Genomic DNA, 22,834 nt, shown 5'->3' on the forward strand with positions numbered 1-22,834 from the left:
TCCTTGAGAAACTCATTTCACATTCATCTCAGCCTGGCATAGCACAGTAAAATTGTCACTAATTCAAACTAATTACAGTGCAGGCCTGCCTGGACTAGTGAGTTGGCTGCACTCTGTTCCCCTGTAGCCTGAGCTGCTCATCTCTGTACAGTTCCTAAATGCACAGCCCCTGAGGATGCTGTAATTAGGAGGTGGCTGAAAAATAGAGTGTAATTGTGTCACGTTCCCTTCCTCTGGGGGAGTGGGGCGGGTTCTTTCTATTTTCATTCTGTTGTTGTTATTATTTGTGAGTATGCACGTACCATATGGAACCAGGTTTGAAGTGGAATGGTTAAAGCCAGTTAATTAGCATAGAATTTACTTTATGAAGGTTAACGTCCACTCACCGGGTTTCCAAGAAGATAGTATGTTAGGGATGGCGCATGGTGGCAAACAGCACTAAGCCTCAGAACCTGATACAAGAGAATCTACACGATCTATCCCTCCTCCTCTCTCATCCTCTGTCTGTCTTAACCTCCTCTTCTCTATATACACAGACACACACACACATGCATGCATGCAAACATATTATATTGTGATTAGCTAGAGTTTCTTTTAAAACGGTTATCTTAATGTTGAGCCTATCTCAAGTCATTGCCCTACTGATTTATTTAGTAAACACTTTCTTGAACACAGAGAACTTTTATCTATCAATCTATCTAGTTGAGGTGCATCGTACTATGTAACCCTGGCTGGGTTGGAAATTGTGATACATACTACACCGGCCTGGAACCCACCTGCCCCCGCCTCCCAAAGCTGGGACTAAAGACATGCACCACCACACCTGGCTAGAGTGGAAAAAGGACTTTTAACTTTGCCACAATCAAAATGATCACAGATTTTAAATAAATGCCATGCGAATCTGAATCCTTTTTTTTTTTTTTTTAAATATACTGTTACATAGTTTTGGGCTTCCAAATTTAATAAAATTTGCTTGTAAGTTAGACCTGGTGATGCAAGTTACCTGGAAGACTAAGGCAGGAAGACTATAGCGAGTTCAAGCCCAAATGGGGTAACTTTGTGAAGCCTGTGTCAGAATTTAAATAGCTGTTGCACGTGCAAAGCCCTAGTCAGATCCCCAGTACAAAAGAAAGTTTCCTTACAAATCACATGTGTACACACACACACGTACACACACACACACATACATACATACATACATACATACATACATACATACAATATGCACAGTATAGTTGGTTGGTTGGTTTGTAGGCCTGTGGATCAGCATGAGTGCCCTCACCAAGAATTTGATCTTGGGAAGCCTCTGATCCTTTTGCTCTTCCCTGTTGTTCTAAAAGTTTAGCCTCTTCTCGCCATTAGCATTTCTGTGGTAGTTGTGGCCTGTCTTCCAGGACCACTGAAACTAATTGAAGGAAGGCAGTTGTGTGGTGTAGTCTTACTGCTTGAAGCCCATGTTTTCACCATCTCCCTAACAAACGGTGAGTGCAAGCCATAAGATACTACTCCTTGCTTAATTTCCTTTAGAGTGTTCATACCTATACTATAGGTTTCCATTTACATTCTCTGAATCCTTTGGGGATTTAGTACTGGGTGGAATGTCAGAGGTGATTACAGGGTAAGTAACTAAGACCCTTGGTAAGTCATCTCTGACTCTGACACGTACTGGCGACGCTAAATCCTGTCCTTGTACCACCACGCCCTCCCTGTTCATCAGTTCTGATAATTTTCTCAATAATTTCAAATCTTTTTACAACTGTCTTTTGGAAAGCCTGAATCTCTTAACCTACAAATGTTTCTAAAGATTTCATCAACTAACATAACATAACCTCTGTTCATCATTTTGCACATATGATTCCAAAGTATGGAAAAATTTCCATTAATGATCATTTCTCATCTTTGGATATTATTTGGATGGTGTGCAGAGTACCTTCCTGGAGAGATACTCTATCTGCTAACTTATCATTAACAATTATTTTGATTGTCAAATTCGACAATATGAGTTCTTTCAGATAGTTTTTCAGCACCCTTTAACATGGATTGAATTTTGTCTGTCAAATTAATGTTATCCTTTTCAATGGTATTAATTTTTTCAGCTAACTTTTGATTTTCAATGGTATAAATCCTTTCAGCTAGCTGTTCATTATTAGTCCATAAAGACTGTATCATTTCTAAAAGTGCCTCATTCTTGGCTCTGTTATCAAACTATTTTTAAGGATATAATATGAAAAACAAAGCTAAGTCCCAATATCAAATAAATGGATGCATCAGAAAAACCATACAAGCCTTGCAGAATATCATCCATAGTATAAGCAAAAAGGTTATTAAATTCTGGATGGTGATATGATCTGCCATTATATAACTTTCATATTTATTGATTATTTATTAACCAAATGAACTTGCCTCCATTGTGAGATTTCGGTAAATTGTTGTAGGTATCTTTATTGGCCAGTAGATGCTGCGGTTGCAGGCACATTGAGGAGGGATGCGACCTGCAGCAGCATGAACAGTCCTGGTCAGTTCCGTGTTGGCGCTGATTAAATACTGACAAATATGCGTGACAAATTGAGAATAAGCACAGAGAGAGTTTTTTGGTGGCCAGAATACCAAGGAACCAGAGCTCGCGAGCCAGGAACACAAACCAGAAACTGCACAAGTTGCTGAAAGCGGCAGGGGGGAAAGCGTGCGTGTTCCCAGGAAATTGTCAAGTCACCGGCGGGTCCACCAGAGGGGTAGTTCCCCTGCATCAGGGTTTTGGCAAAACAAACAAACAAACAAACAAATAACCATTCAGTAGGTGAAATCAAGCCAGGCAGGTAGAGGTGGGAGGCCTTTGACTGGGGACCTTTTGAGCCGGTTCCGGTAGGCGTGGAGTCAGGATCCATATGGGTGCCAAATGAAGCACAAGTAATAAAAACTAGAAATTGGTGTTCAACCTGAATCTGGTTTTTTTTGTTGTTGTTGTTGTTTTTTGGTTTTTGGGTTTTTTTTGGTTTTTCGAGACAGGGTTTCTCTGTGGTTTTGGAGCCTGTCCTGGAACTAGCTCTTGTAGACTGAAAAGCAAAATAGTCAGCCACTGGCTCTTCCCTCGACCTCAGTCTCAAATGGCAATCCTTCCTCTAGGAATCTCAGAATGAGACTGTGTCTGATAACTGTCTCACCCCGTCTTATATTCCTCTCTCGGGCTGGGATTAAAGGCATGCACCACCCAATTTCTACATCAAGTAGTGTGGCTCCCGGGATTAAAGGTGTGTGTTACCATAACCTGGTCTGTGAGGCTGACCAGTGGGGCTGTTTACTCTCAGATCTTCAGGCAGGGTTTATTTATTAAAATACAATTGAAATACCACCACACCCCCCACCTGCCTAGGTCTGTCTCGTGTATCATAACAGCAGTTTCTCATTGAGTTTTCTTTTACAGCTAGACATATATATGAGTGGAGAGCTTTTAGATCATGACTTTTGTGCTAGCAGCTCTTCATCAAACAGAAAGTAAGGAGGGGATGAGAAGGAAGTGTAAGCGTGTGTGTCCAGAGGGTCGGGTCATGTGACACGCAGTGGCCAGACAACCTCCGCAGGCCACTGGTGAAACCACCAACAGCCTCTTGGTGGGATATTCTTGTACTTAAGATTATTTGCTGTAGAGCCGGGCGATGGTGGCGCACGCCTTTAATCCCAGCACTCGGGAGGCAGAGGCAGGCGGATCTCTGTGAGTTCGAGACCAGCCTGGTCTACAGAGCTAGTTCCAGGACAAGCTCCAAAACCAGAGAGAAACCCTGTCTCGAAAAACCCAAAAAAAAAAAAAAAAAAAAAAAAAAAGATTATTTTCCGTAGAAATGCTGGCAACTGGCCAGGACGACATGGCTCTTGTGTTCCCATAATGACTGCCTACTGCTCCTGTGTGACTCTTTTTCTTGGGGAGAGGAGGAGAGGAGACAGTTGTCAGGAGACCATATTAACAACCAACCCTGTGGTTACTTTGCAGTCAAATAAAGTCCCGGTGGTGCAGCCGTCTCACGCCGTCCACCCTCTCACCCCCCTCATCACTTACAGCGATGAGCACTTTTCTCCAGGATCACACCCGTCGCACATCCCATCCGACGTCAACTCCAAGCAAGGTAAGTGCTGCCGGCCTGCCCAGGTCCCTGTTGCCAGTCAAGCAGCCATGTCTGTGAGCCCTGGTGCCACTCCAGGTATGCAGGTGTCTTTGCCCCGTGTGAGTCAAAAATGCACTTGAAGATGTGTACAATTGGTTAGCAATTCCTCAGAAATCCTTAAAAATTTGTTGGTGCTTTAACTTTTCACAAAAAACACAAAACAACCAAAAACAAACAAACAAACAAACAAACAGAAGAAAAGTATAATGCCGTTGTATGACAGATCTGAAAAAGCCTTTGACCCTCAATACAAGCCAGTAGGTAATACAAACAGACTATTCTCTGCCCCATTCTCTGTCCTTTACTCACTGAGTTATTTACAGGGAATATTTCTCAAGCCCCACTCCCCATGCCCACTGAGGAGATGGGAGCCCCAGACTGTGGCCATGGCTCCTGTGATTGGAGAAGAAACAGCTCAGCTAGCAAAGATTTCTCTTTCCTACTTCACAGGTAGGAAAGTGATTTTATCCCAGGTCATAGAAGTCAAAACATGATTTCTTTCTCCCTTTCCAATGAAAGGAGAAACTGCATGGATTCATCTTGGCATATCCTACTCACCAGCTTGTGCCCTTAGGGCACTGTGACGCTAGGGACAGTAGACCGGTTGACATGAGTACTCCAGCAGCTATGACGTGACGGTGTGGAGTAGCGTACATACACAAGAGTGAACAAGGGAGGGTCTAGGCATGGTGTCGGTGTCCTAGGCAGTGAACAAGAAGCCAAAAATCTCACCATGCACTCAGTTTAAAATGTATGAAATTACTTGTTTCTGGAATTTGCCATTTAGTATTTTAGACCTCAGTAAGCCAAGGAGAACTGAAACTATGGAAGAAAGAAACCATGGCTTGGGGTGGGGTTGGCGACCGCCCTAGAAGACGGTGGTGGTTTTCTATTCTTTAATAATTAATTAAATTTTTGCAATCCTGGGGATCAAACTCTGAGCCTTGCACATATTAGGCAAGCACTTCTACACTGATCTACATCTCCAGCCGCTGTAGATAGTAACACACACACACACACACACACACACGTTTAAATACAAAACGAACGAAGCAGGAACTTCCAGAGTTACTCTTTTCAGCCTCTGGAGATTCCTTTATTCCATTTTATTCCTGCTATTTTGCCCTCTTTAAGGTCACATCACCAGCTTAGGTATTATAAATAAAGTACAAAACCATCTCTGTTTATACTCAAAACAGCACAATTTCAGTTTGGCTTCTCCGCCTTAAGGACAAAGCTCTGCTTGCTCTTCATTTGCAGAAAACCTCATTCTTATGAAGTCTGAATAACATTGAGGAACTCAAATTTTGCCTGTGGTGAATGGAGGGTCTGGGCCAAGAGCTCTCTGAGTCTCTCACCTGCACCCATCCTCTGAGCCAGTCTGGAGGTCTGTCTGTCTTGCCCTGCACATGCAACCTTGGGATGCAGCAGGGCTTTGGAAAGTCCAAAAATAGAAGGCCCAATAAAACACAAGAAAGCCCAGCACAGAGGCCAGGGCATCGCCCCTGCTTGCATGTCACCCCGAGCTGTAGTGGACAACAGCCCTCGAAGGCGTGAAAGGAGTGGCATTCTGATCCCATTTGTTCTTTTCTGCTATTTACCACTTAGCGATCAATCTCTAGAGATCTCAGGCCCTTGGAGGTTTAAACAGAACATTTAGCTGAACACTTGCTGTTGGCCTTGGACCTGAACAGAGCTCAAGAGTCTCGTGTAGGCAAGGTAAAAAGGCTGGCCTGGAAACTGGGCCTGCGACTGGGTGACGGAGCATCTGCCTAAGATGTGAGATCCTAGCTAGGTTTTTGTTTTGGTTTTTTTCTCTATTTGTTGTTAGCGCTGGGGATGGCGCAAACCAAAGATACAAAGCCAGTGTGATGTTCTCCACGTGGAGTCTGAGTATCTTTGGGTTCTCTCCAGTGAGCCGTCGTGGAAGCTGGCTAATATGGCTCCTCAGTGTGTATCATGGAGCTCAGCTAGAGACTAGAGTCACTGATGTCAGTGCTCCCATAGGCTGGTCAGCTTTATCTGGGGGGTGGTGGAGGGGATAACAATACTATGTCCATACACGGTAGCCCCAAGACAGAAATATCCAGAAACTAGAAACTGTCTTTGGAAACCATTCTCACTTATAAGTAGTAAAATCCACAATTCTGATGTTGTAAGTTGGACTGGTTGTCTTTGTTGGCGGGGGTGGGGGAGGGTTGGTATTTTTAACTTGAACGTCCCAGAAGACTGTAAGATTTGAGGATCTGGGGATCTTAGAATAAGGGAGCAAGGAACAAGGTGAAAAACTCACATTAACTTCCGACCACCCCTGCCCTTTCTGAGGAACAAGACAAACATCCTAGGGAACAAATTTGGGGAGCCACTGAGGTGGGATCAAATGAAATTAGTATGTCCAGCAAAACGGGGAGGGGGGGGATTAAAGGAGATTTGAAGTGATTCTGAAAACAGCAAAATGTACATTGACCTGAGGTAGGAGCCCTATTGAGTGTGACATGAAGACCCTTCTCCTCTCAGCTATTTGGGAAGGACCCGGGAGGTGGTTTGTCTTAAATACTCAGGTAATAGCAACACTGAAGGTAGCACCTAAATCATTCTCTCACGTTCAGGTCCTTTGGTATCTTAAAATCCACATGATGCCATGGGCGTGTTGAGCAGCAAATTCTCAGGCTATTTCAAGAGCTCCTTTGGTGTGCTCATCTATTTCCATATATTAACCAATGTGTTTACATCACTGGCTGGTGAGTCTTGGTAAGTCCTTTTGCCCAATAGGGAAATGACCTTTTGAACCTGTGGGCATCTACATGTCGTAAGTTACCTAGGACTTGTCAGAAACACCTCTCCCAGTACATTAAATTTCATGTTTTACACATTGTGTGTTCGCCTTGTCAGTTTTGTTTACCCCTCTACCTAAGGTAAAAATCTAAACAGGGATGTCAGCTGGGACCAGGATTTGGTGGGTTTCACAGTTGCAGGACACTCAGCTCCTGGGAGAGCCCAAGCACGAGAGACAATTTGGTGGCGTTCTCCTTTTCTGGAGACTACGCCAATCCAAAGCAGTGTGACCTTGGAGCCCGGAGGACTGAGCTGCTGAGGAGATTATGGGCAGCTGCGGTGGCAGCAGAGAACAAACGAGTCATTATCAAGGGTGGCCGCTACGAGGCTGAAGAGGATTCCTAATTAATCTTTGATTCTCTGAGGTATCGCCTTTCCCGAATCTGTGTGTCCACAAGGGGACCAATGGAAAAGGCAATTTACCTAATCTTCGAGCCCCGTGGCAGGCCGTCTTCATAGGAAGGGCTGTCATTTTCCATTCTACACAGAAACCCTCGGCTACCATTTTCTTCCGGCAAAATAATGAGGGCAGAACAGATCGTCAAAAGACTGCTCAGATGGCTGTTTCCCTGGCAGTGTATGCATCCCTGCCCGGATATCTTCAGCTACAGCGGTCTGTCTGAAGACTCTGATTCCCCGGGTGTTGAAATCTTAAGAAAGGCTCACCAGCTCTGATGGGCAGTTTCTATATCAGAATTACTAAATGGCAGGAAGCATTTTGCTACTTTTCTCTGGCTCTTCCGCATGATTGTCCCGGAGTGAAAACACCAGACCGTTCTTTTCCTTTTAACAGGCATGTCCAGACACCCTCCGGCTCCTGAAATCCCCACCTTTTACCCCCTGTCGCCGGGTGCTGTCGGGCAGATCACCCCACCCCTCGGCTGGTAAGAGCATTCCTGCAACCTTGGGCTGAGTGTTTGGGCACGTGTCCTCCCTCTTTCCATTCATGGAAATTAGTTCTGTGCATGGCTGCACTTGTGGAATGGAGGAGATTTTACACCAACGAGCAAGGTGCTAACTTTATTTCATTTCAATTTGAAAGATTAAAAAAAAAAAACAGAGAGACTTTGAAATGGATTGAATCCGTCCCCTAATTTGTGGAGAAAATGACTGCATAGCATTTGCTTTGAAGCTTATAGTTTTATGGATTCAATGTGTGGCTTTGGGCATTTGCTATGCCATATGAAGCTGAGGCTCGGTGGCTTTTCTCGTCCAGTTTCTCTTTAACAACTCATAGTTTTGAAACATGGACTTAGACTCGTTAGATGTCTACTTTTGCTTCCAAGTAAGCAAGTGAGGCAAATGACACAGAACTAAAGAGAAATCAACAGGACACTAGTGTCTTTTGAGTGTTAGTAAGCACCCAAACTCACTTCAGGGGAGCAAGAAAGGATTTAGGAGCGTTGGTTTCCTTCAGACTTCAAATACCAATGTTTTCCGTTGTGGTGGTGATTTCCAGAAACATTCCAAATGCTGCTGCCCATCCCCTCCTTTTTAATTATGAAGATAAAAGAAATAAATGATGAGAAGAATAATTTTTACAGTGTGGCTGATATCACAGGATTCTCCTCCAGCTCAGTGCCTGTCCCTCTTTCCCTACTCAATTCTCCCTCATTGAAACGGTGCCGCAGCTAAGCAGACACCTCTCCCAGTTCCCTGGACTGCCTGCTCTCCCCACAACCCCCATGTCAAGGCCACATCTGCACACCCAGACATTCGGACATCTCCAGCAAGGCCAGGGCTCCACTCCCTCTCCCTTTAGCTTTAAGTTCCTCGGTCCATGAGTTTAATTGACTGTGCATATACGTCCAGCCTTAGTTCAGTTTTTCTGCCTGAACTCAGTCACTCAGGGGCAATATGCCCGTGCCATCCTGGCAGATGGAAGTGAAGACTGGAAAAGAGAAGTGGGACTTGAGAGAAGAGAGGGGAAGAGGACTCCCTAGGGAGGAGGAAAGCAATTGCACTGACCCCATCTTTGATTTCCTCACCTCAACAGGGGTACGTGGGGGATGGTGTCTCTGAAATGTTTATTTTTATGTAAATAGAGTGGTTGGTGCACTATCTATCTCTCAGTTCTGAAAGGTTTGGATAAAGAGTTGGCTAAGCTGCTTCTCTGAAGGCACAGTTTACTATTCTGTGGGCCGCATTATATTCAGTAAGCATCTTTAAGCCCCACTTTAAGCATTAAAGGTGTTGGGTGAGGGAAAGGGATCAAAGAGCCATCGATGGGCTAACTTGTGCTCAGGTCTGAGGGAGGGAGGGTTTTCTTCAAGGCACACCATGCTTTGATGGGTGAAGCGTGGGAGGGTGAGGAAGGAAGACGGCCCCATGTAAAAATGTTGGGGGCCGCCGCCTTCTGGTGCCCCCTCTCTCCTGTCACCAAACTCTTAGTGCTGGTTGGTAACTCGTGTTGTGTCATTGATGGGTTCCTCTCTTCTGTGACCTCAGGCAAGGTCAGCCTGTATATCCCATCACGGGTGGATTCAGGCAACCCTACCCATCCTCACTGTCAGGCGACACTTCCATGTCCAGGTAGGTGGAGGTGGACTGGCCAGGTTGCTCCTTTGCTCGCATCGCGCGCACCCCGCCCCGCTTGCCTCTGGGCTGGCCGGCTAGGAGCGCCTAACCCAGCCCCGCGTGTGTCTGCGCAGTGTGCCTGGCTCCCACACTAGGTGTCATGGTGACTCCGAGGTACTAGCTACACTAGGAAACATTGCAGCTCCAGAACTCACTGCCACCTGCCTGCTTGTGGGATGACGGCTATCCCCAAAGTGGAGGTTAGAAGAGGCTGCTTGATTTGGATCATGCCGGGGGCAGGTGGCCCGAGGGAGGATTGGTGACCAAAGGGCCTGAACTCCACAGCCGCATCCTTTGTGGAAACTTAAACCAGATTAATGTGGCAGTCCTTGAGAAGGCCCAACAGCCCCGATCCCCTCAACGGGCCCTTGGCTCTTGTGGGGGAGCAAGGACAGCACACACAAGCTGCCTGGCTGTGGTGGCAGGACGTACATCCTAGTGTGTGGAACAGGCCCTGTGTGGACATGTTTCTGCAAGGGAAGCCCTCTGGGGCTGCTCTGTGTGGTGCTTCGCTTCTGGAAGGGATGCTCCTGTGCCCTGTGCTTGATGTCCTCAGTGTCCACACAGCTTCGTCTCTGTGTCCCATATGGCTTTCTCGAGGAAGCTGGTGTCACTGTGCTGGAAGTCAAATGCTCAGCTCTTAATTGGTTGTGAATTTGTCTTCTTTTTTTTTTTTCCAGTGTGAGTTTGATGTTTATGGTTTGTGTGGTAAATTTCAGTTTCAAAATATATGTATTCTTCCGTCAGTGAAGTATAAATCTAGATGCTAAGTTGGTTAACAGTCTGCAGTTTTAGTTTTTAACACTGAGAACTGAAGATGAAGATTTCCTCACAGGACGTAACCAGCATCAGGGATCGTGTGTCTTTACACTTAGCGGGGCATCATTACTTGGTCACATATTTGTAATTTTGTCTCCTTTGTAATTAAGGAGTTTGTTCCTGGAATACTGGACACCCAGTGGACATCCTTTTCTCCTTTCCCAATGAAGGGTTGATTGTACAGGCTTTGGTGAAGCCAAAGAATATTTTTCTTGTGAAATTTAGCTTTTTACTCAAAGCTGATAAGAAAGAAAAGAAGTTCTACGGCATATCCAAACTTACCCGGTGTTTGCTGAGAGATGTCAACAAACATCTGGAATATTACTTTTTGTTCTAACTGGGAAGGTTCCTTCCTTTGCAATGGCTGGTGGTGGACAGGTTAACGTTTTGAATGCTACATATTCTTGCCCAAGAGAAAGGTGTTAGCAGGTGGCGATACTGCCTGGGTTCAGAATCATGGACCTTCCTGGAACTTAGCCCTTGCCCTTAACACTGGAACCAGTTCTTCCTAAGGCCCTGCCCCCAAGACCCCACCTCTGTATAGAAGGTCATTTTGAAATATGCTAATAAAACCCTTATAAATGAGGGCCTGAGAGGGCTCTTCCCGTCCCGTCCCTCAGTTGTTACCTTCTGACATTAACAAACACTCTTCCTGTGTAATGTTGAAATGTGATGTCTTTGGTTGAATCTTAATAAAGTGTCGCGTCCCCAGTAATTTCTCTTATTGAACTTTTTGTTGGAAAAATATCTTGCAAGAAAACAGATTCAGCTTCCCCTTATCTTGTGCCTGTTACCCTCCTGAGGAAGAATGCCAGCTTGAAAAACTCCAAGGAATAATTACTTTTCCAGCTGAATACAGGGAAAAATACAGTCTGTAGTTAACACTCAGGTGTCCACACATACGTCTTCACTCATAGTCAGTGGCAGTTAGTAAGTGGTCTTCTAATTCTGCCTAGGTTTGCTCATAACAGCCGGCAGTGCATACTGTTTTCCTTTCTATATATAGGTTTTCCCATCATATGATTCCTGGTCCTCCTGGTCCCCACACAACTGGCATCCCTCATCCAGCTATTGTAACTCCTCAGGTCAAGCAGGAGCACCCCCACACCGACAGCGACCTAATGCACGTGTAAGTAGACACCCCCCCAACTCATCTTCCTGAGCCTCCTCTACCGTTGTGAAATTCCATGTAGCTCAGCCTGGAAGACTCTGTCGGAGAACATTGAGTCTAAGATGGGAAAGGACCACAGGATTCACAGTTCACAGACACTCGCCAGGATGGCGCAGTGTTCTGGGTGAAGTTGTGAGGGATCGTAAGCTGTAGGCCACTTAGCACAGCACACTTTCCATTTGTGAAGTGAGACAGAGGGCAGGCTTAGTGCGCACCACTCTGGAAGTGCAGTTACCCAGGTTGGAGTCTTTGGCAGCACAGCATTCAAGAACACGTGGTCATCAGCATCAGATTCCCTGTTGGGCCCATGTTGTCTCATACTTTCAGAGCCAGGCTACTTAACTTGTCTCGGAGGAGTAAGAAATGATGCCTCTCTGGTCTGTGGGTAAGAAGGGTAGGGCAAGCAATGTGTGGCAGCCCATAAAGATCCTGAAAATATATTTAAAGGAAAGATATATTTGTTTGGTGAGAAGGGTTCAAATCTCCCTGGGCTTAGGAAGCCAGGTCAGTTCTAAAGAGCTTGTCTTGCATGAACGAGGACCTGTGTGATCCCTACAAGCCCTGTGAAAAAGGCAGGTGTCTGGACACAGGCCTGTAATCCCAGCACCGGGGAGGCAGAGACAAGAGAAACCCTGGGGCTGAGTGTGGGTGGCTCCAGGCCAGTGAAAGACCTTTTCTAACCAAGCAACCAAGATGGGTGTCAACTGAGGATCAACACACAACACATACACACACACACACACACACACACACACACACGTGCCTGGGGCGGGGTGAGGCGGGGAAACACTTGCTTTTCAAAGTGTCATTTAATCCCCCATCCCCCAAAGTGAACATTCATTACAGCTGAAGAGTAATGGTCCACCCGTAGTTTGTGTCCAACTTCTTTGGAGGTGACGAAGGGCCTCAACTCTGGGGCCCTCGATGGCGCTTTCTCAGAGTGAAGGAGCCCTGCTCAGTGTAAATGAAGGAATCCTGTGGTTTGGTTGTTTGCAACTTGGGTTTTCATCAGAAGAGCCACACGTAGTTCTTCCACGCTGATGGCATCCCAGGGGCTGGCCGAGAGCTGGGAGGGTCATCCTCCCACCGAACTTGGCAGTGTGAACAGATGTTTTCTCCTGTCTCTTCCTAACTCCCGCCCCCTTCCCCAACCACCGCCACCTTTCAGGAAGCCTCAGCATGAACAGAGAAAGGAGCAGGAGCCCAAAAGACCTCACATTAAGAAACCTCTGAACGCTTTCATGTTATACATGAAAGAAATGAGAGCAAACGTCGTAGCCGAGTGCACGCTAAAGGAGAGCGCGGCTATCAACCAGATCCTGGGCAGAAGGGTGAGTCGCAGGATGCGGGGGATGTTTATGGCCACCATAGCATGGCCTCCTTAGAATGGGCTGAGATTCGGTTACCTGCCACAAGATACGTGTGTGCATGTGCACTGTGTTTCTGGGAAGTAGGGTACGAGGTACAGTAACGTGGTGTGTTATAACCAAGTTTGACTGTACCTGGAACATGGGAAACTTCCCAGAACTGACAACTGCTTTTTATGACTCTTCTTTAAACAGTATTTACCAGGTGCCTGCATTTGTCTGGAATGATGCTTGCTAACAGTCGTTGAGCCAAACAGCCACAGCCCTTGCCTTCTTGGAACATGGTGTTTTGTGATCAGATAAAGATAGTCCCCCCCAAAAAAAAAATTAATGAAACTAAACTTGTAGTGAATACTGTGGATTAGCAAGATTATATAAGAGAACAGCAGGGGCCAGCAAAGGTTCTCCTGAGGGCACTGCACTTCCAGTGAGACCTGAGGGGCATAGCCTTTTGGGGTGAGCTTCCCTAGTGGGAGCAGTGCTTGGAGAGGGGTAAGGATTGCCAGCCGGGTCTCTAAGCCCACAGAAGGGGCTGCAGTAGGGCTTCTGGGAGAGCAGCCCAGAGGTGAGAGGAAGCCGCGCCTTCTGCACAGAGGCAGAGCTGCTGTGCTGAGATGCTAAGGCCGTAGGGCCAGGAGAAGTCAGTCGTGTTCCTAGAGATGTGGTCTACTGCTAAAGCCCACATGGGCTGTGTTTCTGGGCCGCCTTTCTCCCTTGCCTCACTCCGTTAGTCCATGCTGTTCTATTTTCTTAGCCCTTGGCGTAGACAGGGGTCCTAGACTATAGCCAAGTTACAAGTTACGAGAACTCTTCACATACCTCCAACAGCTGTTTGAAAGATGAGCCATTCCTTCCAAGTACTTTCCTGTGGGATGGAGAAGGTCCTGTCTTGATATTAAACAGTAGGGCAAACTCAAACTCACCCAATTCAAAAGTTATATTTTCACTAACATTGCGTTACAATTTATTAGGATCGCTTCATTTTTATGCACCAGGGCTCACCATGCGTGTGCGGCAGCTTTTTAGTTTATGTCTCCTGTATATGTGTTTTAGTGGGTTTTTTTTTTTTTTTTTTAAGTTCAGGCAAGGTGACGGAGGCTCTAACCACACCTGGGAAGCATAGAGAGGGTTGGCTGTTAGCTGCCATTGATGGCACTCCCTTACCATGCTCCCAACTCATGGAACATTCTTAAAGACATTCAAGAGGCCGGCAGCCAACACAGAATACAGAAGCAGGCCTTGAGTTACGGAGTCCCAATGGAGAGCCTCAAGCCATTGCCAGCTCCAATCTGTGAGACCCAGAGCTCTGGAGGCTGGGCACCACGACAGATTATAGTCTTTGTTGTTCCGAGTGCAGTGTCCTATCTCCCTATGGACTCTTAAACACTTAATAATAATAATTACGGTGATTCCCAAGCCAGATCTCAGCAGAGGAGTGATTCCATCTGCTTCGAAGGGCTCCACCTTAAAAGCTGAAAGCCAGGAACCACTTTCTCCAAGCTTCTAAACAAGGAAGCAGAGGCAAAGAGGGGCTGGCGTTTTTCATTGCGGCTCACATACCTCTCTTAGCTCTTTTCCTCTTCTCGTCTTTGAGTCACATGCCCCCTGGCCCTGCAGCAGGGATTATTTTCCTGCTCAAGAGGGTGAGGATATGATCTTTGAGGTATGTTTCCTCTTTTTAATGCACGTTTGCAACCATTGCTACTTTCTCAGCTCCCTGAACGGCCCCCAGACCCAAGCCTGTGCGTTTTAAGGATGGTTCTCATTTGGGGTCTCTCTCTGTCTTTGATTTGGACACCTGTTTCTATTTATAGGCCTCTGGCTCTTTGATTAAGATCAGGTTTTCTGCCCTTTGAGCACTCCCTCTGGCGGGGCCGCACTTGCCGCCTCTTTAAAGTTCTGGCTTTTAAAATCCTGAAGTCCTGCACTAGCCTGATTGTAGTGCTTGAAAGTGGATCTTAAAATCCATCCTGGAACATTTTATCTTTGGGTTTTTTTTTTTTTTTAGTTGTCTTTACTGTTTCTAAGACAGAAATGCCCATTTATATGAATTAATCAAAGTTTTCTTAATCTATATCATAAATAGCAATGGTCCAAATCTTATTTAAAATAAACGGACTTGCCCAGCTGTTGCTCGAAGTCTGCTCACTACAGATTTACGGCAACTTGACTGTTAGAATGTCTTAGCAGTTTCTTAAAATTAAACAAATGTGTCCCCCGATGACTTGGCAATGTTTGGAGAATAAATCTGATTTTTTTAAAAAAAATACATATTTTCCAGTAATTAATGAGTTAGAAAAATGTTTTCTTAGTTGTGTTTCAGAAACCCCGAAAGGAAAACTATTTATCTAGTTCTTACATTTTTTTTCTTTGATGCAAAATTTCAGTACTGTTGTGGAACCCACTGCCCTCGAGTCCGCGAAATGCCCTTTGACTTTTGATCATGTGTGGATGCCCTGTGCTGGGAATTACTAGGGATATCCAATCACATCAGCACTACCAGCCCACCTCTTCTCTCACCATTTTTCCCTGAACAACAAGTACCTGGCAGAAGATCCAACTTCGGTTTGCATTTGGGAGGGGTGTTAATTTTAATTTACCATTCTAGATTTTTCTCCGGTTACAAAGTTCCCAGTTATGCCAATATCCTCCTGTCTTAAGATGTGACGAAGGACACAGGACGCGTCAGATGAGTTAGGGGACAGATTTAAAAGGGGCAGGCTTGTCTTGTGACCGTTTCTTCTCTTCACCCAGCTTGGTGACATTTCTGCCTTTTGCAGTCACATTTCTTCATCATGAGAGGTAGCCAATATCAGCGGTCAGTGTTTCCTTATGCATGCATACATACGCATATATACATGTATGTAGATATACATGTATGTAGTGTCCAGCTTGTTGAGGCTTCCTATAATAGGCTGATCACTGGGTGAAAACAGCACGGCTTTCTGGACAGAATAGCCCTGGGTGTCCATACACGCTTTCTCCTTTGGTTCCGCTTGTCCCATTTTATTGATTCTGCTGGCAAAGAGAACTATGGTCCATGTAACTTCTTTTGTTAAGAGTTTTCTGCCACCTTCCCCTACTTTTTGCTATTACTGTTTTGTAACAAAAGTATATTACTGCCCGGCGGTGGCAACGCATGCCTTTAATCCCTGCACTTGGGAGGCAGAGGCAGGAGGATCTTTGTGAGTTTGAGGCCAGCCTGGTCTACAAGCACTGGTTCCAAGACAGCCAGGGCTGTTACACAGAGAAACCCTGTCTTGAAAAACCAAAGATAGATAGATAGATAGATAGATAGATAGATAGATAGATAGATAGATAGATAGAGTATATTACTATGGGCCAGCGAACTGGCTTAGCAGGTAGAGAGGTGTTTGGCACCAGGGCTGATGACCTCAGTTTGATCCCTGGGGCCTACATGATGGAGGAAGAGAATGAATTCACATAAATTATGTTTAAGTCGCTACATTTGTGCTCTGATATGTGTGCCTGCACACACATACATACACACATGCGCACACGCATGTACACAAGTAAATATAATAAAAGTGTGTTTTAAAGTGTGGCACCTGATGTGCCTTTATGCGCACACCAAGTTACCTGTGTGCCATGCTTTTCAACTTTACATTCTGAACTTTTAATACAGTTTTAAAAATAAAAAATAAACCATCTGCCCGATACACCACAGAGGGCTGGCTTTAAAGGGGATTTCAAAAGACATGGAAGTGGCTGTCTGGCCTGTGGGCTCGGCTGTGGCTGCCCTGCTGGCATGGCGAGAAGGTGCCAGGAGCCTGTGAGATGGCTCCCTTTTTCTCTTGTCAGAGAAAAGCAGCAGGCATTCCTGCTTTCTGAGGGAACAAGTGCTGAGCCAAACCAAGTCCAAGGCCACGCTGGCGAGAGCTTATTCTCTCATGAGCGTCTCTTCTGCTTTCTCCTTCCCTTCCCCTCCCCAACCAACCACACCTTCTTTATTCTTTTTTTTCTTTTTAAGTCATTAAAAAAAAAAAAGCCAAAAAGAAACCAGAAACCAAGGTAAGGGAATTAGAATCCACGTGGGAGACTGCCAGGTCCAGAACGGGAGGAGGCAGAGGCTCCCAGCTGCCTCGGTGACCTTTTCAGGGCGGGACCTGTCCTCCTCCTGCAGCTATGTCACTCAGTGCAACTGCCTCACAGTTAGTGTGTACCCCACTTCTCCATGTAAGGTGTTTCTGGCAGATCCTGGCTCGGGAGAAGTGGGGAAAGTACTAGAAACCTGTCCACTGGGGACCCAGAGAAGTGGGCCACAAACACCTGTAAGGAAGTATGCATGTGAAGTCTTCAAAATGGCAGATGGACACCTTGCCTTCAGAAGCACAATCTTGTCAACAGTGAGAGGGCGGGGAGATGCTCCAAGCTTGTCAGCCACTGTGCCTTCTGTATCAGAGCCCCGGGCTCGTAGATGACAAAGTTTCGACATGGCTTCTTGCTTTCCCACTGGCCGGAAGCTAGCCCCAGTCAGAAGTGTGCTGTGCAGTGGCGTTGTCAATATTCTGGCGACGTGGTAAGTGTAAGTGTGAGGTGACGGAGACGAGCCGACTTCTAATGTCTTGACGGATGCTATCACGTGACTCAGGTTCCAGACTGTAGAAGACAGAGTTGGGAAGTGGGGCTCGCTTGTCCTAAAGGCATCTGGAAATTATCACATTTTGCATAAATAAGTGCTGCTTGGGTTCAGTCGCCAGTGTAAGCTACAGACGAAGAAAGAAGGGCAAAGCTGGGTATCCAGGTTCATACACGAGAGTATTGGCATAAAGAACGGGTGGGCGACAGATCTTACCTCTGAATGCTTTGATGTGTTGTATATGATACAGGACCACAGGGCAGAGAAACCAAAGTGTGAGTTTTTCTCCAGCCCCCAGACTCCAAGGAGGACTTCTCTAGTACCAACGCTGCTCCCCTTTCGAAGTGAACCAGAGTTTAAATGCGTACATTAACTCCATGGGTCAGAGTTTGAAACACGAGCTGGACTGTTGCTGCCTCACTGACCTTCTTTCTCGTCCCCTTTTTGCTTTTAGTGGCACGCCCTCTCCCGGGAAGAGCAGGCCAAATATTATGAATTAGCCCGGAAAGAAAGACAGCTACATATGCAGCTTTATCCAGGCTGGTCAGCAAGAGACAATTATGTAAGCCCTTTGTCTACCCCTGTGGCTTTCCACCCCCGCCCCCCCCCCCCGCCTCTCTCTCTCTCTCTCTCTCTCTCTCTCTCTCTCTCTCTCTCGGGATTGTCTGGAGGATGCGCGGTGTTGGCACTGTTTCTTGTTTTGGGAAATTAACGAACTGTGTAATAAAGATTTCATGAGTACGTTGGGTTCTGACAACTTTAAGCTTTTGTTTTGTTGCTGTGAGTACTAATTTATTTGTTAAATAAAGCTCTTTTAAAGATCAAAACATAAAACCCCTTATCATTAAAATACCAGGAAAAGATGTAAAACAAACAAAAGCCCTATAATTTCACTACATAAAGGCAAGATTAGTGCTAACTATATTTCCTTCTTGTATGTTTTCTGTGGGTCTTTAGTTTCGCATATAGGTGAGATATGTGTGTATGTACATATATTTTATGACGTTTCCTGTTCTTATATAAAACTGCATTTTTCTTTTATGAAAATCAAGTTTATGTCGATATTCCGTTAAGTGAATGTCTGTTTCCTGTTTTTTCCTGATTGTAGATTTTCTCCGCGCCCCCCCCCCCCGTTCAGAGTGGTATAACCCCCTGATGTGGATATGTCCGTGCACAGTAGAGTGTTTTTTTCCTGTGTACAGGACCATTATTTCTGCAGGCTAGATTCATAGTAGCAGGGTTTTGAGAAAGAGGATATAAACATTTTGTTTGTCTGTTTTTATTTTTGTTTTTCGAGACAGGGTTTCTCTGTGTAACAGACCTAGACGTCCTGGAACTCTCTCTGTAGATCAGGCTGGCCTTGAACTCACAGAGATCCGCCTGCCTCTGCCCCCGAGTGCTGGGATTAAAGGTGTGAGCCACCACCACCTGGCTGTATATATTTTCAAGTTCTTGACACATGATGTCAGATTTTCTTCCAGATGATGATTGTCTTATAAATCTTACACCATGTTTTGGTGACTGTTTTTACACAAAACTGGAACTATGTGATTATTTGAAACTTGTATTAATGTGCCCTGACATCTTCTATGTCCTTTGAATAAAGACAAAGTAGGGATGATCATGCTCTAGGTTTTTTTTTATTATATCGAAATTATGCCAAAATCTAGAATTTTATTGTTAAGAACTAGCTTGCTTATACTGCAAGCTCTCTTACTATTATAGTCTGAACATATTCCTGACACTGTCTTGCCATAGTAAAGACTATTACTATTTATATTATTATAGAAATAGAAGTGATTATTATAGAAAGTGTATTATGAATGATATAGTTGAAATTTTGTCATTTTATATAAAGTTAACAATTTTGACGGTTTAGATGCTTAAAAATAATAGAATATTTTGAAAATCATTTTTAGCTCAGCTCAGACAGCTACAACAGAATACCGTAGCCTAGGTGGCTTATAAAAGCAAAAATTTATTGTCACTGTTCTGGAGGCTGAAATATCTCAGACCAAGGGCAGCAATAGGTTGGGTGCCCGAGGGCCACTCCCAAGCACTTGGCTGTGTTCTCACAGGCTGCCCCTTCCCCAAGGACTAGTTTCATTCATAGTGCCTGTGCCCCGATCAGCACCCCCAAAGGCTCCACCTTATTCCACCACATTCCGGGCTGTCAGGAGGTGTTAAGATTTGTGTGGGAGTTTGAGGGAACACCTTAGTCTATAACAGGAGACCAGCAGCAGAACTGCCCTTTAGGACAGTCTTCACGTAGAGAAATTGTCCCTTCAGCCACACACGTGAAGCCATGAAGCAGTGTACAGTGTAATGATGGCCTTTGCTGTAGACGCTCCAGTTGCCATAGAGACAATGACACCATTGTGTGTCTAAGGTCACATGTCCAGTATTAGACTTTGCAGCATTTGAAACATATGTATCTTTCTAGGAACAGGCCAAGCATCCCCCTCCCTGCCCACTGTAATGTGCTCCACTGACACGCCACTTCACTGTTCAGAATTTGGAACATTATACAGCACACATAACTCTGACACCGGAAATAAGTGTCCTGTGGGCAACAACTTGGAAGCAAGGACACAGTCATCCCCCATGTTGTCATTTTGGTTGTTTTAATAGCTGCCGTCTGCTGATGGTAGGGAATGCCTTGCTTTCCTTCCGTTACTCTCCATCCTTACTGTCCGGTGGCATCAGCACCATTACCTTACTTCTCAGGGCTGCTGAGGTCAGAGAGGTCAAGCAATTTGTCCACAGAAGTGGAGTAGACAGCAGCACTGCAATTCAAACCCACATCAGCTCGACGTGAGGATCTGCATAGTTTTTCTCTCTCTCTCTCTCTCTCTCTCTCTCTCTCTCTCTCTCTCTCTCTCTCTCTCTCACACACACACACACACACACACACACACACACGACTAGCACGTCTACTGGCTTCTGTGCCCTGAGCTGTAATTAGCGCCTGCACAGACGGAGCCTTTGTTGCGCCCTGTAAGGGGGATCAGTCCCTACAAAGGGGCACACAGAGTGTCCTCTTCTCACCCTGTCCTGCCTGTCCTTTGGCTGTGGCTTGCCTAGGAAGGGACCACTGACCCCCTCAAAGAGCTTTGCCGAGCTGGAAGTTTGCACGTGCTTAGCATTGCTTGCTGAAAGTCTCGAAAATTTTGGTTCTGATCTTCAAGTGTTATGTTTTAGCATTTAGAAAGATGGAAAAGACGTACGCACGCGTTCCCCTCCACCTCCTCCCTCTTATTGTTTCCTTTGCTCCCCCTTCACATGAAAAGAGTAGTTTTGAAGAAAGCTGGTGGATGATGAGTTTATCTTTCAAGATTTTACTCTCCATGGTTGTTAGTGGAAATTGTTTCCATGGGCCTCGCTTGAATGATGGGAAGACCCAGCTTTGTTCATACTTTTTTTTTTTAAACAATCCCCTTGATGGTTAAGGCAAAGCAGAGTTGTGAGAGCCTTCACCAACCAACAATATTCCCAGCAGAAGTTTAACATCAGGCGCAGGCTGGACAGTGCTCCTCTGAGACCAGTAAACATACATCTGGGTTTAGCACTGAATGGCCCTCTCGGTGGCATCATTGATCTTTACAATTGAAGTTTACTTATGTAATTTGGACAAACAAATGAAGGGTTTTTTTTTGTTTTGTTTTGTTTTGTTCTGTTTTTTTTCCGAGACAGGGTTTCTCTGTGGTTTTGGAGCTTGTCCTGGAACTAGCTCTTGTAGACCAGGCTGGTCTCGAACTCACAGAGATCCGCCTGCTTCTGCCTCCCAAGTGCTGGGATTAAAGGCGTGCGCCACCACCGCCCGGCTACAAATGAAGTTTTTGTGAAGTCAACAGCGCATAGATTTCCTTGAGTGAGGTTATCCTGCCTCCCAGGCTCTCACAGTTTGTAATTTTGACAAAAAGTATTTCATTGTGCATGACTAGTCAATTAGTATGTCCAGACTGGTCCCTCTTCGCCTCACTGATTTGTACCTAAACTAGCACACGGGCGGATGCAGCAGTGATGCTCCGAGCCTTATACACTGGCTGGCTGCAGGGTGCAGGGTGGGGAGAGGCTCAGGTCAGAGTCTCCTGGCACAGCTGGTGAATAGATGGGCGTGGCCCTGAGCTCAGGGTCGTCGAGAATTTGCTCAACAGAAGAGCCCCAGCTCTGTCTAAGGAAGAGCAATGAGGCATGGGACAGAGAAAGTTCTTGAAAGAGATGACACTTGAGACCCATGCAGACGGGAGCAAGAGAGGAACGTGCAGAAGTAGGAAAGAAGGAAAGTACATGTATACTTTTATAGAGTCACAAGACAGATTCAGTAGACTCTGATCGGCCCGGTTTATTGATGTTGCTCATTGCTGCCATCACTCCAGGGGTACTGGCTGTGATGACTGTTCATTAGTTGACATATCTGCCGCAGGTTTACCCATTATGGTTCACATACGTGAGCCGCGGCTGGAGCCTACTAAGTGTGAGTAGTTTCGAAGAGAAATGAAAATTTACGCCACTTAAAATGTGACCAGATTTTTTCGTTTGCCCTTGATGTGTTGAAACGTATCAGTATCACGTCTGTCTGAAGAAGCAGAGGTCTCGGCTTCCCAGGCTCCACCGCCTCCTCTGCCTTTGTCCCTGGTTATGTCATGCTCCTGTCAGAGGGATCTGGGCTCTCGGTTGACGCCGTGGACGTAAACTGTTGTGTAGTACATTTCACAGCAAGCACAGATTCGACAGTACAGCGAGGTGTGGTCTGAGCGTGTCGGTCAGTAAGAGGGGTAGCCAAGGAGCTGCAGGAGTCGCACGCACGCACGCACGCACGCACGCACGCGCAGTGCGGAAAGTCAGTTACTGTCTCTCCGGCTGGCCGCCTTCTGTCCGTGCTTCTCATACAGTGCGCACCGGCATGCCTACCCTCCGCTCTCTGTCTTGACACTGTGCCTCTGTCCTCCAGGGCAAGAAGAAGAAGAGGAAGAGAGAGAAGCTACAGGAATCCACTTCAGGTAGGTACCGCGTGGCTCTGTGTTGGCGCTGCTGCTCCTGCCCGTCTCCTTTGTCAGCAGTCCTAGGCGCTGCCTCCTTCTGTGGCTGTCACATGTGACCCCCTCACTTGGCTTTCGTTCCTGGAATTCCTTAACATCTCCAAAAGACTTTTCCTTTAAATATGAAAGTGCCTGTAAAATAAACTCCCTGTGCCCCAAAGTCATAGTTAGGAGCTGTGGTTGAGTCCCCGCCCCTCACCTTCTGTTGTCTGTGTCCTCTCTGCTTCTGCCTCTGCTCTGTTTGCATAGTCCAATGGTGTCACTTT

The 22,834-nt window shown here is 45.9% G+C and overlaps 1 protein-coding gene across 4 annotated transcripts in view; it reads left to right on the forward strand.

Moving 5' to 3' along the window:
• Lef1 (lymphoid enhancer binding factor 1) overlaps positions 1–22,834 on the forward strand; it is a 107,505-nt gene that overhangs the window by 67,559 nt on the left and 17,112 nt on the right. For all 4 annotated transcript variants that reach the window (XM_057793264.1, XM_057793263.1, XM_057793266.1 and 1 more), the window contains exons 4-10: positions 3,986–4,118; positions 7,786–7,876; positions 9,441–9,524; positions 11,395–11,517; positions 12,728–12,890; positions 17,981–18,088; positions 22,481–22,529. In XM_057793264.1, the coding sequence (XP_057649247.1) occupies positions 3,986–4,118; positions 7,786–7,876; positions 9,441–9,524; positions 11,395–11,517; positions 12,728–12,890; positions 17,981–18,088; positions 22,481–22,529 (751 nt within the window). The remainder of the gene's footprint in view (positions 1–3,985; positions 4,119–7,785; positions 7,877–9,440; positions 9,525–11,394; positions 11,518–12,727; positions 12,891–17,980; positions 18,089–22,480; positions 22,530–22,834) is intronic.

This window comes from Chionomys nivalis, chromosome 18 (genome assembly GCF_950005125.1).
Source record: "Chionomys nivalis chromosome 18, mChiNiv1.1, whole genome shotgun sequence".
In the NCBI taxonomy this organism is placed as follows: Eukaryota; Metazoa; Chordata; class Mammalia; order Rodentia; family Cricetidae; genus Chionomys; species Chionomys nivalis.